The 12,176-nt window shown below is 43.7% G+C and overlaps 1 protein-coding gene across 3 annotated transcripts in view; it reads right to left on the bottom strand.

The window, feature by feature from the left end:
• Nucleotides 1-12,176, bottom strand: part of LOC132382671 (signal peptide peptidase-like 2A) — a 38,687-nt gene that overhangs the window by 22,076 nt on the left and 4,435 nt on the right. For all 3 annotated transcript variants that reach the window (XM_059953113.1, XM_059953112.1, XM_059953114.1), the window contains exon 3: nt 11,492-11,674. In XM_059953113.1, coding sequence (XP_059809096.1) covers nt 11,492-11,674 — 183 coding nt within the window. The remainder of the gene's footprint in view (nt 1-11,491; nt 11,675-12,176) is intronic.

Here is a 12,176-nt window from a genome sequence, read left to right as displayed (position 1 = left end):
GTTACTTATAAACTACTCCGGACTGTTTCAAGTTATGCCTCACAAACAGAAGATGAAGAAAACTACTACCGTGAAGACAACACAAGTTGGAACAGAATCAAGGCCCACTTCTGCCAAAGAACCGCGGGCTCAGGTACACTTCACCTCCGGCGATACAGAACAGGAAACTGCGGCAACATCGACTATTTTTAAAGAAAAAGACCAACGAGAACTGCGCAAACATGAAGGAAGGAGCATGCGCAAACGAGAGCAACCTGAACTACAAATCCCAGTTACAATTGAAAGTGAAAGTGAATCTGAGGTGGATTCAGATTCTCTGGAAAAATCAGACCAAGACAGAGGTAAAAGTTTTTCTGGAAATATAGAAAAGACTTTGATGCAAATAATGCGTAAACTAGAAAAATTAAATGCATTAAAAGTAATCAAAAATGATAAATATGGAGATTATGTTTGATAAAATGACAAAAAGACAGGAAAAAATGGAAAAGAGAATTTTAGATTTGGAAACTACAACAGAAGACATAGTTGAAAGAATGAATAAAATGGAAGATGATACTACTGCCTGGACATCAGAAAGAAAACAATTGTTGGAAAAAATGGATAAGCTTGAAAATTTTAGTAGACGAAACAATATTAAAACTGTTGGACTTAAAGAAGATATAGAAGGAGAAGATCCAATAATTTTTTTTCAAAAATGGATCCCTGAAAACTTGGAAATGGAAGGAGAAACTCTAATTGAAATTGAAAGGGCTCATAGAGCCTTAAGGTCAAGATCTCAAGCTGATCAAAATCCACTATCAATTTTGATAAAATGCTTAAGATACCAAGATAAAGAAAAGATCCTGAAGGCAGCTGCCCAATGTGCCAAAAAGAGAAACGGGCCATTGATGATAGAAGGGAAAGCAGTTCTTTTCTATCCTAATATAAGTTATAACCTTTTGAAGAGAAAGAAGCAATTTAACCCAGCGAAAAAAGCTTTATGGGAAAAGGGTTATAAATTTATAATGCTTCACCCAGCAACACTGATAATTTTTTTGAAGGATGGAAAAAGAAGATTTTTTTACCGATTATCGAGAAGCAGAGGAGTTCGCACAAAAACTCCCAATTATTCGCTAACTACACATAGAGATTTCCAAGCGTAATGGATTAAAGATGAAGACAGACAGTGAATGGAAGTGATGGACATTTAAGGATGATACAGGGGAGAAAGGCAAAATTTGAGAAATACTAATTGAGAATAGTTTTTTTTTCCTTCTCATATATACTTTTTTATGTTGCGGGAGGGCTGGGGAGCTTCGGATCGATTACTGCAGGACTCACGTGTGTAATCATGGCGATTGCCATGACTCATACAACAGAGGGGGGTAATTTTTTTTAAACTTTTTTTATTTTCAAATGAGAGGGGGGTAATGTTGTGTTCTTTTTTTCACAACATTAGTAGGGGGGTATTTTGTTTTTTTCTTTATAATCTATTTTTCTTTTATCTTTCTGCCTGGATGATCGGTGGGGACACACATAGCAACATGGAGAATTTTAAAAAGATTCCCCAAGATACCACGAAAGTTGAAAGATTAGGTATTATTATAGATTGGAGTAACACAATTAAAAATAATGACTAATTTACTGAATTTTTTAAGTTCTAATGTTAATTGGCTTAATGGACCAGTGAAAAGAAAAAGAATCTTAACATACATTAAAAAAATGAAAATAGATACAGCTTTTTTACAAGAAACACACTTAACAGAGATAGGACATCAGAAATTAAAAAGAGACTGGGTTGGAAATGTTATTGCAGCTTCATTTAATTCAAAGGCGAGAGGAGTTGCAATTTTGGTTAATAAAACTTTACCAATTAAAATACAAAATGTATTAATTGATTCGGCAGGGAGATATGTAATTATACATTGTCAAATGTTTTCAGTACTATGGACTCTTATGAATATTTATGCACCAAATGAAAATGATGTAAAATTTATACAAGAGGTCTTTTTGAATTTGGCTAACGCACATGACAAAATATTAATAGGTGGAGATTTTAACTTTTGTCTAGATCCAGTTTTAGATAGATCAACAAAGGTTGTCACAAAATCAAAAGTAGCAAAGTTAACTTTATCATTGATGAAAGATTTAAATTTGATTGATATATGGAGAATTAACCCGAAAGAAAGAGATTATTCATTTTATTCAAATAGAAATAAAACATACTCAAGGATAGATTTTTTCCTATTAGCAACGAATATTCAAGACAGAATGAAAAATATGGAATATAAAGCAAGAATATTGTCAGATCATTCTCCTTTGATAATGACAATGATAATGATAGATAAAGAAGAATCAATTTATAGATGGAGATTTAATTCAATATTACTAAAACATCAAGATTTTTGTGATTTTATGAAAAAGCGGATTCAGTTCTTTTTAGGTACAAATTCACATTCAGTTGATGATAAATTTATATTGTGGGAAGCAATGAAGGCATATTTGAGAGGTCAGATAATAAGTTATACTTCTAAAATTAAGAAGAAATATATGATAGAAATAGATCAATTGGAAAAAGAAACTACAAAATTAGAAAAAGAATCTCAAAGATATATGACAGAAGAAAAACGAAGACAACTTGTTAACAAGAAGTTACAATATAATACACTTCAGACATATCGAACAGAAAAAGCAATTATGAGAACGAAACAGAGATATTATGAACTAGGTGAAAGATCACATAAGGTCCTTGCATGGCAGTTAAAAACAGACCAGACTTCTAAAACGATAAATGCAATTCGAACAAGAGTAAATAAGATTACTTATAAACCTTTAGAAATTAATGAAACTTTCAAGAATTTTTATTCTGAATTGTATAAATCAGAATCACAAAATGATAATGTCAAGGTAGAAAGGTTTTTATCACAAATAACTCTTCCAAAATTGAATACAGAAGTACAGAAGGGATTAGATATGCCTTTTACATTAAAAGAGGTCAAAGAAGCTCTAGGATCATTTCAAAGTAATAAATCTCCAGGAGAAGATGGTTTTCCGCCTGAATTTTATAAAAAGTTTAAAGATTTATTAATTCCTCCTTTTATGGAGTTAATACATCAAGCGGAAAGAACTCATAAACTTCCAGAATCTTTTTTGACAGCTATTTTAATAGTATTGCCAAAAAAAGATAGAGATCTTTTAAAGCCAACATCATATAGACCTATTTCTTTGTTAAACACTGATTATAAAATAATAGCAAAAAACTTATCTAACAGATTATCTAAATACTTACCAAAATTAATACATATGGATCAAACAGGATTTAATAAAAATAGACAATCGGCAGATAATGTAACTCGGTTATTTAGTATAATTCATTTGGCTCAAGAGAGGGAAGAAATGAGTGTGGCAGTTGCTTTAGATGCAGAAAAAACATTTGATAGATTGGAATGGGATTTCTTATTTAAGGTATTGGAAAAATATGGATTAGGAGTATCTTTTATAAAATGGATTAAAACCTTAAATACTAATCTCAAAGCTAAAGTAGTGACAAATGGTCAAATTTCAACACCATTTCAGTTAACAAGGTCAACTAGGCAAAGTTGTCCATTATCACCTGCTTTATTTGTGTTGGCAATAGAACCATTAGCTGAATTAGTTAGAATGGACCCAGATATTAAGGGTTTCAGAGTTAACCAGGAGGAATACAAGATTAACTTATTTGCTGATGATGTTCTGCTTTATTTAACAAACCCATTGCACTCATTGCGTAAATTATCCTCTAGAAGAAATTATCCATTAGAAGAATATGGGAAAATATCAGGTTGTAGCGGTGTGCTACATGCAGCGCTAAAATTACGACACGGAGTCGGTAACTGCAGTCGAAGGAAAAAACTTTATTCGAAATCCTCAGCCTCACTTTTAAGCCTCCCTCAACCTGCCCCCCGTGGCGCAGAGGCTCCAAAGCTCTGTGCTCGCAAACCCCCGTAGGCTATCTCCCTTAGCCGGAAAGCTGGCTAATTGTGAGCCGGTTCGGATGTGCCAGGAAATGGGTCGCCACATAACCCCCCCCCCCCCCAGAACCGGCGATACACCCCCCAATGTCCACAGTCTGGGCCGGAACCTGCTTGGGAGGTTGGCCTCTGCGCCGAGGTGCCGGAAACTCGACCGGTTGCGCCAGGTCCACATGGGCCGGCTTGAGTCGGTCCACCATGAAAACCTCCTCTTTCCCCCCCAACGTCCAGCACGAATGTGGACCCATTGTTCCGGAGCACCATAAACGGCCCCTCGTATGGCCGCTACAGCGGTGGCCGATGCCCGCCCCTTCGTACAAACACAAACTTACAGTTCTGCAGGTCTTTGGGTACACAGGTCAGGTTCTGCCCGTGCTGTGAAGTGGGTATGGGGGCCAGGTTACCGAGCTTCTCATGTAGTCTGCCCAGGACTGCTGCGGGATCTTCCTCTTGCCCCCTTGGGGCTGGTAGAAACTCCCCGGGGACGACCAGGGGCGCGCCGTATACCAACTCGGCCGACGAGGCGTGCAGGTCGTCTTTGGGTGCTGTGCGGATGCAGAGTAGGACCCAGGGAAGCTCATCCGCCCAGTTGGCTCCTCGCAGGCGGGCCATGAGGGCCGACTTCAGATGACGGTGGAAACGCTCCACTAGCCCGTTTGACTGTGGGTGGTAGGCAGTTGTGTGGTGCAGCTGAGTCCCCAGAAGGCTGGCCATAGCCGACCACAGGCTGGAGGTGAACTGGGCACCTCTGTCGGAGGTAATGTGGGCCGGTACACCAAAGCGAGATATCCAGGTGGTGATCAGGGCTCGGGCGCAAGATTCGGAGGTGGTGTCGGTGAGCGGGACCGCCTCTGGCCATCTTGTGAACCGGTCCACGATAGTCAGGAGGTGCCGCGCTCCGCGCGACACTGGCAGGGGGCCCACGATATCCACATGAATGTGGTCGAAACACCGGTGGGCGGGATGGTGTGCCGCTGCACCTTGGCCGTCTGGCAGTGCATGCACGTTCTGGCCCATTCACTGACCTGTTTGCGGAGTCCGTGCCAAACGAACCTGCTGGAAACCATCCGGACAGTCGTCTGGATGGAGGGATGCGCCAAGTTATGAATGGAGTCGAAAACACGGCGCCGCTAGGCCGTCGGGACGACGGGATGGGGCTGGCCGGTGGCGACATCACAGAGTAGGGTCCTCTCACCCGGGCCTACGGGGAGATCCTGGAGCTGCAAACCGGAGACTGCGGTTCTGTAACTCGGAATCTCCTCATCCGCCTGCTGCGCCTCTGCCAGTGCCTCAAAGTCTACCCCTTGGGAAAGGGCATGAATGGTAGGGCGAGAGAGCACATCCGCCATGACATTGTCCTTACCGAGACATGCCGGACATCCGTCGTATATTCAGAGATGTAGGACAGGTGGCGTTGCTGGCGGGACGACCAGGGGTCGGACGCTTTCGTAAACACAAAGGTAAGCGGTTTGTGGTCCATGAACGCGGTGAAGGCCCGACCTTCTAGGAAGTACCTGAAATGCCGGATTGCCAGGTAGAGCGCCAACAGTTCCCGGTCGAAAGCACTGTACTTGAGCTCGGGTGGCCGCAGGTGTTTGCTGAAAAACGCCAGGGGTTGCCAGCAACCTGCGATGAGCTGCTCCAGCACCCCACCGACTGCCGTGTTAGATGCGTCCACTGTGAGGGCGGTAGGGGCGTCCATTCTGGGATGTACTAGCATTGCGGCATTCGCCAAAGCTTCCTTCGTTTGAAAGAAAGCGGCGGCGGACTCCTCGTCCCAGGTAATGTCCTTGCTCGGACCCGACATCAGGGCGAACAGGGGGCGCATGATCCGGGCAGCTGAAGAGAAGAAGTGGTGGTAGAAATTGACCATACCTACGAATTCCTGAAGGCCTTTGACCGTGGTGGGTCGGGGCAAGTGGCGGACCGCATCTACCTTAGCGGGCAGAGGGGTTACCCTGTCTTTAGTAATCCTGTGGCCCAGGAAGTCAATGGTATTGAGTCCGAACTGGCATTTGGCGGGGTTGATTGTAAGACCGTACTCACTCAGTCGGGCGCAGAGTTGACGGAGGTGGGACAGATGCTCCTGACGACTGCTGCTGGCTATGAGGATGTCATCCAAATAGATGAACGCGAAGTCCAGGTCCCATCCCACCGCGTCCATTAACCGCTAGAACGTCTGTGCGGCATTCTTCAGGCCGAACAGCATGCGGAGGAACTCGAAAAGGCCAAACGGGGTGATGAGAGCCGTTTTGGGGACGTCGTCAGGATGCATCGGGATTTGATGGTACCCTCGGACGAGGTCTACCTTGGAGAAGATCCGTGCACCGTGCAGGTTTGCTGCAAAGTCCTGAATATGCGGCACAAGGTAGCGGTCTGGTGTGGTAGCCTCGTTCAGCCTGCGGTAGTCGCCGCACGGTCTCCAGCCTCCCGTCGCTTTGGGCACCATGTGCAGGGGGGGAGGCCCATGGGCTGTCGGACCGCCGGATGATCCCCAATTCCTCCATCCTCTGGAACTCCTCCTTCGCCAGTCGGAGCTTGTGCAGGGGAAGCCGCCGAGCGCGGGCATGGAGGGGTGGTCCCTGGGTCGGGATGTGGTGCTGTACGCCGTGCCTGGGCATGGCCGCTGTGAACTGCGGTGCCAGAACCGATGGGAAATCCGCCATGACCCTGGTGAAGTCGTTGTCGGACAGCGTGATGGAGCCGAGGTGAGGGGCTGGCAACTGGGCTGCACCCAGGGAGAACGTCTGAAAGGTCTCGGCGTGTACCAGTCTCTTCCTGGGCAAGTCGACCAGTAGGCTGTGAGCCCGCAAAAAATCCGCACCCAGAAGCGGTTGGGCTACGGCGGCCAGTGTAAAGTCCCACGTGAACTGGCTGAAGCCGAACTGTAGCTGCACCTGACGGGTGCCATAGGTCCTTACTGTGCTGCCATTCACGGCCCTCGGGGGGGCCCTGGTGCCCTGCTGCGGGTGTCGTAACTCATCGGAGGTAAAACGCTGATCTCGGCACCAGTGTTGACCAAAAACCGGCGTCCCGACCTTCTGTCCCACACATACAGGAGGCTATCCCGATGGCCAGCCACCGTAGCCATCAGTGGCGGCTGGCCCTGGCGTTTCCCGGGAACTGGCAGGGCGGGCGACAACGGTGGGCTTCTGCGCCCCACCGCTGGTGGTAGAAGCACCAGTGTTCATTGGGCCGGGGGTTGGCGGGCCCTGCGGCCAGGCCTGGACTGGTTTGCTGCTGGGAGCGTGGCTGGGAGATCTGTGCGATGGACGCCCCACTCACCTTTTTGGCGTTCCACAGCAAGTCCGTCCGGGCTGCCACCTTCCGGGGGTCACTGAAATCCGCGTCGGACAGCAGCAGGCGTATGTCCTCGGGCAGCTGCTCCAGGAATGCCTGCTCAAACATGAGGCAGGGTGTGTGTCCGTCGGCCAGAGACAACATCCCATTCATTAAAGCCGAAGGAGGACTGTCGTCCAAGCCATCCAGGTGCAGTAAACGGGCAGCCCGCTCGTGCCGTGAGAGTCCGAAAGTCCTGAGGAGCAGGGCTTTGAATTCCGTGTACTTGCCGTCTGCCGGGGGCGACTGTACGAACTCCGCGACCTGGGCCGCTGTGTCCTGGTCGAGGGAGCTCACCACGTAGTAGTAGCGGGTGTCTTCTGAGGTGATCTGGCGAACGTGGAATTGGGCTTCGGCTTGCTGGAACCATAGGTTCGGTCGCTGTGTCCAGAAACCCGGCAGTTTCAACGAAACCGCATGAACAGAGGCAGCGTCGGTCATTTCTGGTCCAAAAATCATTTGGACCGTCGGGGTCACCAATTGTAGCGGTGTGCTACATGCAGCACTAAAATTACAACACGGAGTCGGTAACTGCAGTCGAAGGAAAAAACTTTATTCGAAATCCTCAGCCTCACTTTTAAGCCTCCCTCAACCTGCCCCCCGTGGTGCGGAGGCTCCAAAGCTCTGTGCTCGCAAACCCCTGTAGGCTATCTCCCTTAGCCGGAACGCTGGCTAATTGTGAGCGGTTCAGATGTGCCAGGAAATGGGTCGCCACAAGGTTACAAAATAAATTGGGATAAAAGTGAAATTTTACCTCTTACTAAAGGAGATTATAGTCAATGTCGATTAACAACTCAATTTAGATGGCTGACAAATGGTATAATGATATAAAGAACTTTTATAAATTAAATTACTTACCATTACAATACTTATTCCAATCACTACCAATACAACTACCCCAGAAGTTTTTTCAAGAGTTAAATAAATATGTGAGGAAGTTTCTTTGGAAAGGTAAGATGTCAAGAATATCGTTGGAAAAATTGACATGGAAATTTGATCTAGGAGGGTTACAACTTCCAAATTTTAAGAATTATTATAAAGCAAATCAACTTAGATTTATTGCATCTTTTTTGAGAAAGATAAACCGGCATGGATTAGAATAGAACTAGATAAAATAGGAGAAAATACACCAGAAGATTTTATATATAAATGGGAATCTAAATGGATACGGGAAAAGAAAGAACCTCCTATATTAAAACATTTGATTGACTTATGGAATAAGATAAACGTCGATGATGAGACAAAGAAATCTTTATTAGCAAAGAGATCTTTAATTCAAAATAGACTTATTCCTTTTACAATGGATAATCAACTTTTATATAATTGGTTTCAAAAAGGGATTAGATATATAGGAGATTGTTTTGAAGGAGGTATATTAATATCATTTGATCAATTAAAGAATAAATATAAAGTATCAAACAACACTCTTTTTTTGTTACTTCCAATTAAGGGCTTATTTAAGAGAAAAATTAAGTCAATGTTATTGCCAAAATCTAATGAAATAGAAACTTTAATTCAAAAAAGAAAAACTAAAAAATTTATTTCTTGTATGTATAGCTTGATTCAAAAACAGGCAATTAAACAAGGAATCCATACGTCAAGACAAAAATGGGAAAGTGACTTGAATATTAAAATTGAAGAAACAAATTGGTCAAGACTATGTCTTGATAGCATGACAAATACAACAAATGTCCGGTTAAGATTAGTGCATTATAATTTTTTTACATCAATTATATATTACACCACAAAAAATAAATTAATTAAATCCAAATTTATCTGATCAGTGTTTCAGATGTAACCAAGAGATCGGTACTTTTTTTACATTCTACTTGGTCTTGTTCTAAAATTCAACCTTTTTGGACAAATTTAAGAGTTTTACTGGAACAAATTATTGGAACACAAATTCCACATAATCCAATATTATTTTTATTAGATGATATTGAAGGGATAAAATCAAAACCCAAATTGAATAAATATCAGAAAGAATTCATAAAAATTGCACTGGCAGTAGCCAAGAAGGCTATTGCAGTTACTTGGAAATCGGATTCATACTTAAGTATAGATCGTTGGAAGAATGAAATTTCCAGCTGTATTCCACTTGAAAAAATTACTTATAATTTGAGATAAATATGAAACACTTTTGAAAATTTGGCGCCCTTATTTACAAAAGACAGGATTAAATGTATAGGTGCTCCAAAGATAAAATAATTGGTTATTTGGGGTAAGAAATAAATTTATATACTAAAGTTATTACGAACTCCGTGGAGCATGTGGGGATCTTCCGATATCCAGGCACGCTTTCTTTCTTTCTTTTTCTTTTTTTTCTATAGGGATGTTATGGGGGAGGGGGGAAGGGTATATATTTTTTCTTTCTGTAATCATTTGAAAAGTCAATAAAAAAAGTTTTAAAAAATATGTCAGGGTGGGGACTGCATCTGAGAAAACAGCCCATGGCCCAGTCTTCTGCAATGCGAAGACACATCTGCACGTGCATCAAGAAATGCAAGTTTAAAAAAAACAACCGAGAGAGACCCGAAGCAAAATACAGGACCCGTTTTGTCACACATTTCCACTGTCCACTGCAAAAGGTAGGATCTCCTGGCAGCCAACCATTTCAATTTCATTTCCCATTCCAACAAGCCAGTCCACAGTCTCCTCTACAGCCATGAGGAGGTTGCAGGAGCAACATCTCATATTCTATCTTGGTAGCCACCAACCTGATGGTATGAACATCGATTTCTCTAAAATCTGGTAATTTTTCCGCCCATCTTTCTCTCTTTCCATTCTGGCTCCCTTCTCATCTCATTTGCCCATCACCTCCCTCTGTGCCCCACCTCCTTCCCTTTCTATGGTCCACTCCACTCCCCTCATCAAATATCTTCTCCCTATCCCTTCCCAGCTTCTCACCTTATCCCCCTATCCCCCACCCATCACTTGCTAGTTTGCAACTCCTTCCTTTCACCCCACCTTCTCATTCTGGCTTCTCCCCCTTTCTTTCCAGTTCCGCTGAAGGGTCTCAGCCCAAAATGTCGACTGTTTACTCTTTTCTGTAGATGCTGCTCGACCTGCTGAGTTCCTCCAGCTGTTTGTGTGGCTCTACATTTCCAGCATCTGCAGAATCTTCTGTGTGCAAGATTATCTGACTTTCAGGGATTTTGTGGTTAATGTTATTTGCTTACTTTTTATTGTTTGTACAGTTTGGTTTTTTTTTTAAGCACATTGGGTGTTTTGTGGGGAGTTTTACATAGATGGGTTTTATTGTGTACCTTTGCTTTGTGGCTGCCTGAGAGATGATGAATCTCACAGACATATACAGTATTCACACTTTGATAATAAATGTACTCTGATCATTCTCAAAGCTGAGTGACACCGAGGGGATTCAGATGAGGAATGAAGGATGCAGAGTGGAACTGGAACTGTGGTCTGGATGTACCCCTGCACTCTGCAGCAGCGCTTTAACACCATGGTCTCAAAGCTGAGTGACACCGAGGGGATTCAGATGAGGAATGAAGGATGCAGAATGGAACTGGAACTGTGGTCTGGATGTACCCCTGCACTCTGCTTTAACATCATGGAAACTGTCCTCCAGCTGCTCGGAGGACATTAAGTCCTGTTCACTAAACGGCAAGAAAATTGAAGGGAAAGACCACAGTATTTTTAAAAAAACCAAAATGACAGACATCCTAATGAGCTGCCTCACTGCTTATTATGGAAATTGTACTGCAGCAGACAGAAAGGCTCGACAACCGGTAGTCCAAACTGACCAATGCATCACTAGCACCAGCCTACCCATAATCAAGAACACGTACCCAGGAAGTGTCATAAAAGGCCGGCAGCGTCACGAAGGATCCTACACACTCTGCTCATGGACTGTTCGTCAGGGCGGACGTTACTTTCCCCAAGCAGCAAAGCTGATCAACACCCCCACCCACCACTACTTTATCATTCCCCGTCAGATACTCCTGTGCCTAGCACCATCAGTCTATGTATACAAGCTATCTCAAATTTATATTTCTTTTGTTATTGTGTTCTTTATCTTTTGGTTTTTTTGTACTGCATCAGATGCAAAGTAACAATTATCTCATTCCCCTTTACACGTACGCAGTAAACAATTTTGAATGTTGATGAACAGCTCATTATGAAGTTACCAATCTCAGACTTACCAAAGTATCAGTAGAGGCAATCACAAGTGCTTTTGCGTGATTTTTCATGGCAATCCTCGCCTTCCTCACAAACGTACAGTCCCCCCGCATCACAACCACCAGCTTGTCCTTTATACCCTCAGGAGGGACATCTGTTGAGTTACAGAGCGTGGTGCTGGTCAGGTTTTGTAACGGGTACATGGTCTACAGAAACAAATCAATAATGGAAGGATCTCATTCACTGAAAACAGAGGCACATGTTTATTCACAGGCTGAGTCTGTGGTAAAGGCGGCAAGTGCAATGTTGGCATTCATGTCAAGGTACACAGAATATAAAAAGATTGCAAGACAAGGTCCCCATGCAAGCCTTATTGAGAAAGTAAGGAGGCATGGGATCCAAGGGGACATTGCTTTGTGGATCCAGAACAGGCTTGCCCACAGAAGGCAAAGAATGGTTGTAGACAGGTCATATTCTGCATGGAGGTCAGTCACCAGTGGAGTGCCTCAGGGATCTGTTCTGGGACCATTTACTCTTAGTGATTTTTATAAATGACCTGGATGAGGAAGTGGAGGGATGGGTTAGCAGGTTTGCTGATGACACAAAGGTTGGAGGTGTTGTGGATAGTGTGGAGGGCTGTCAGAGGTTACAGCAGGACATTGATAGGATGCAAAACTGGGCTGAGAAGTGGCAGATGGAGTTCAACCC

The sequence above is a fragment of the Hypanus sabinus genome, chromosome 28, assembly GCF_030144855.1.
Source record: "Hypanus sabinus isolate sHypSab1 chromosome 28, sHypSab1.hap1, whole genome shotgun sequence".
In the NCBI taxonomy this organism is placed as follows: domain Eukaryota; kingdom Metazoa; phylum Chordata; class Chondrichthyes; order Myliobatiformes; family Dasyatidae; genus Hypanus; species Hypanus sabinus.
Note: the sequence above shows the minus strand (reverse complement) of the source record. Positions and strands in the feature narration are given on the sequence as shown.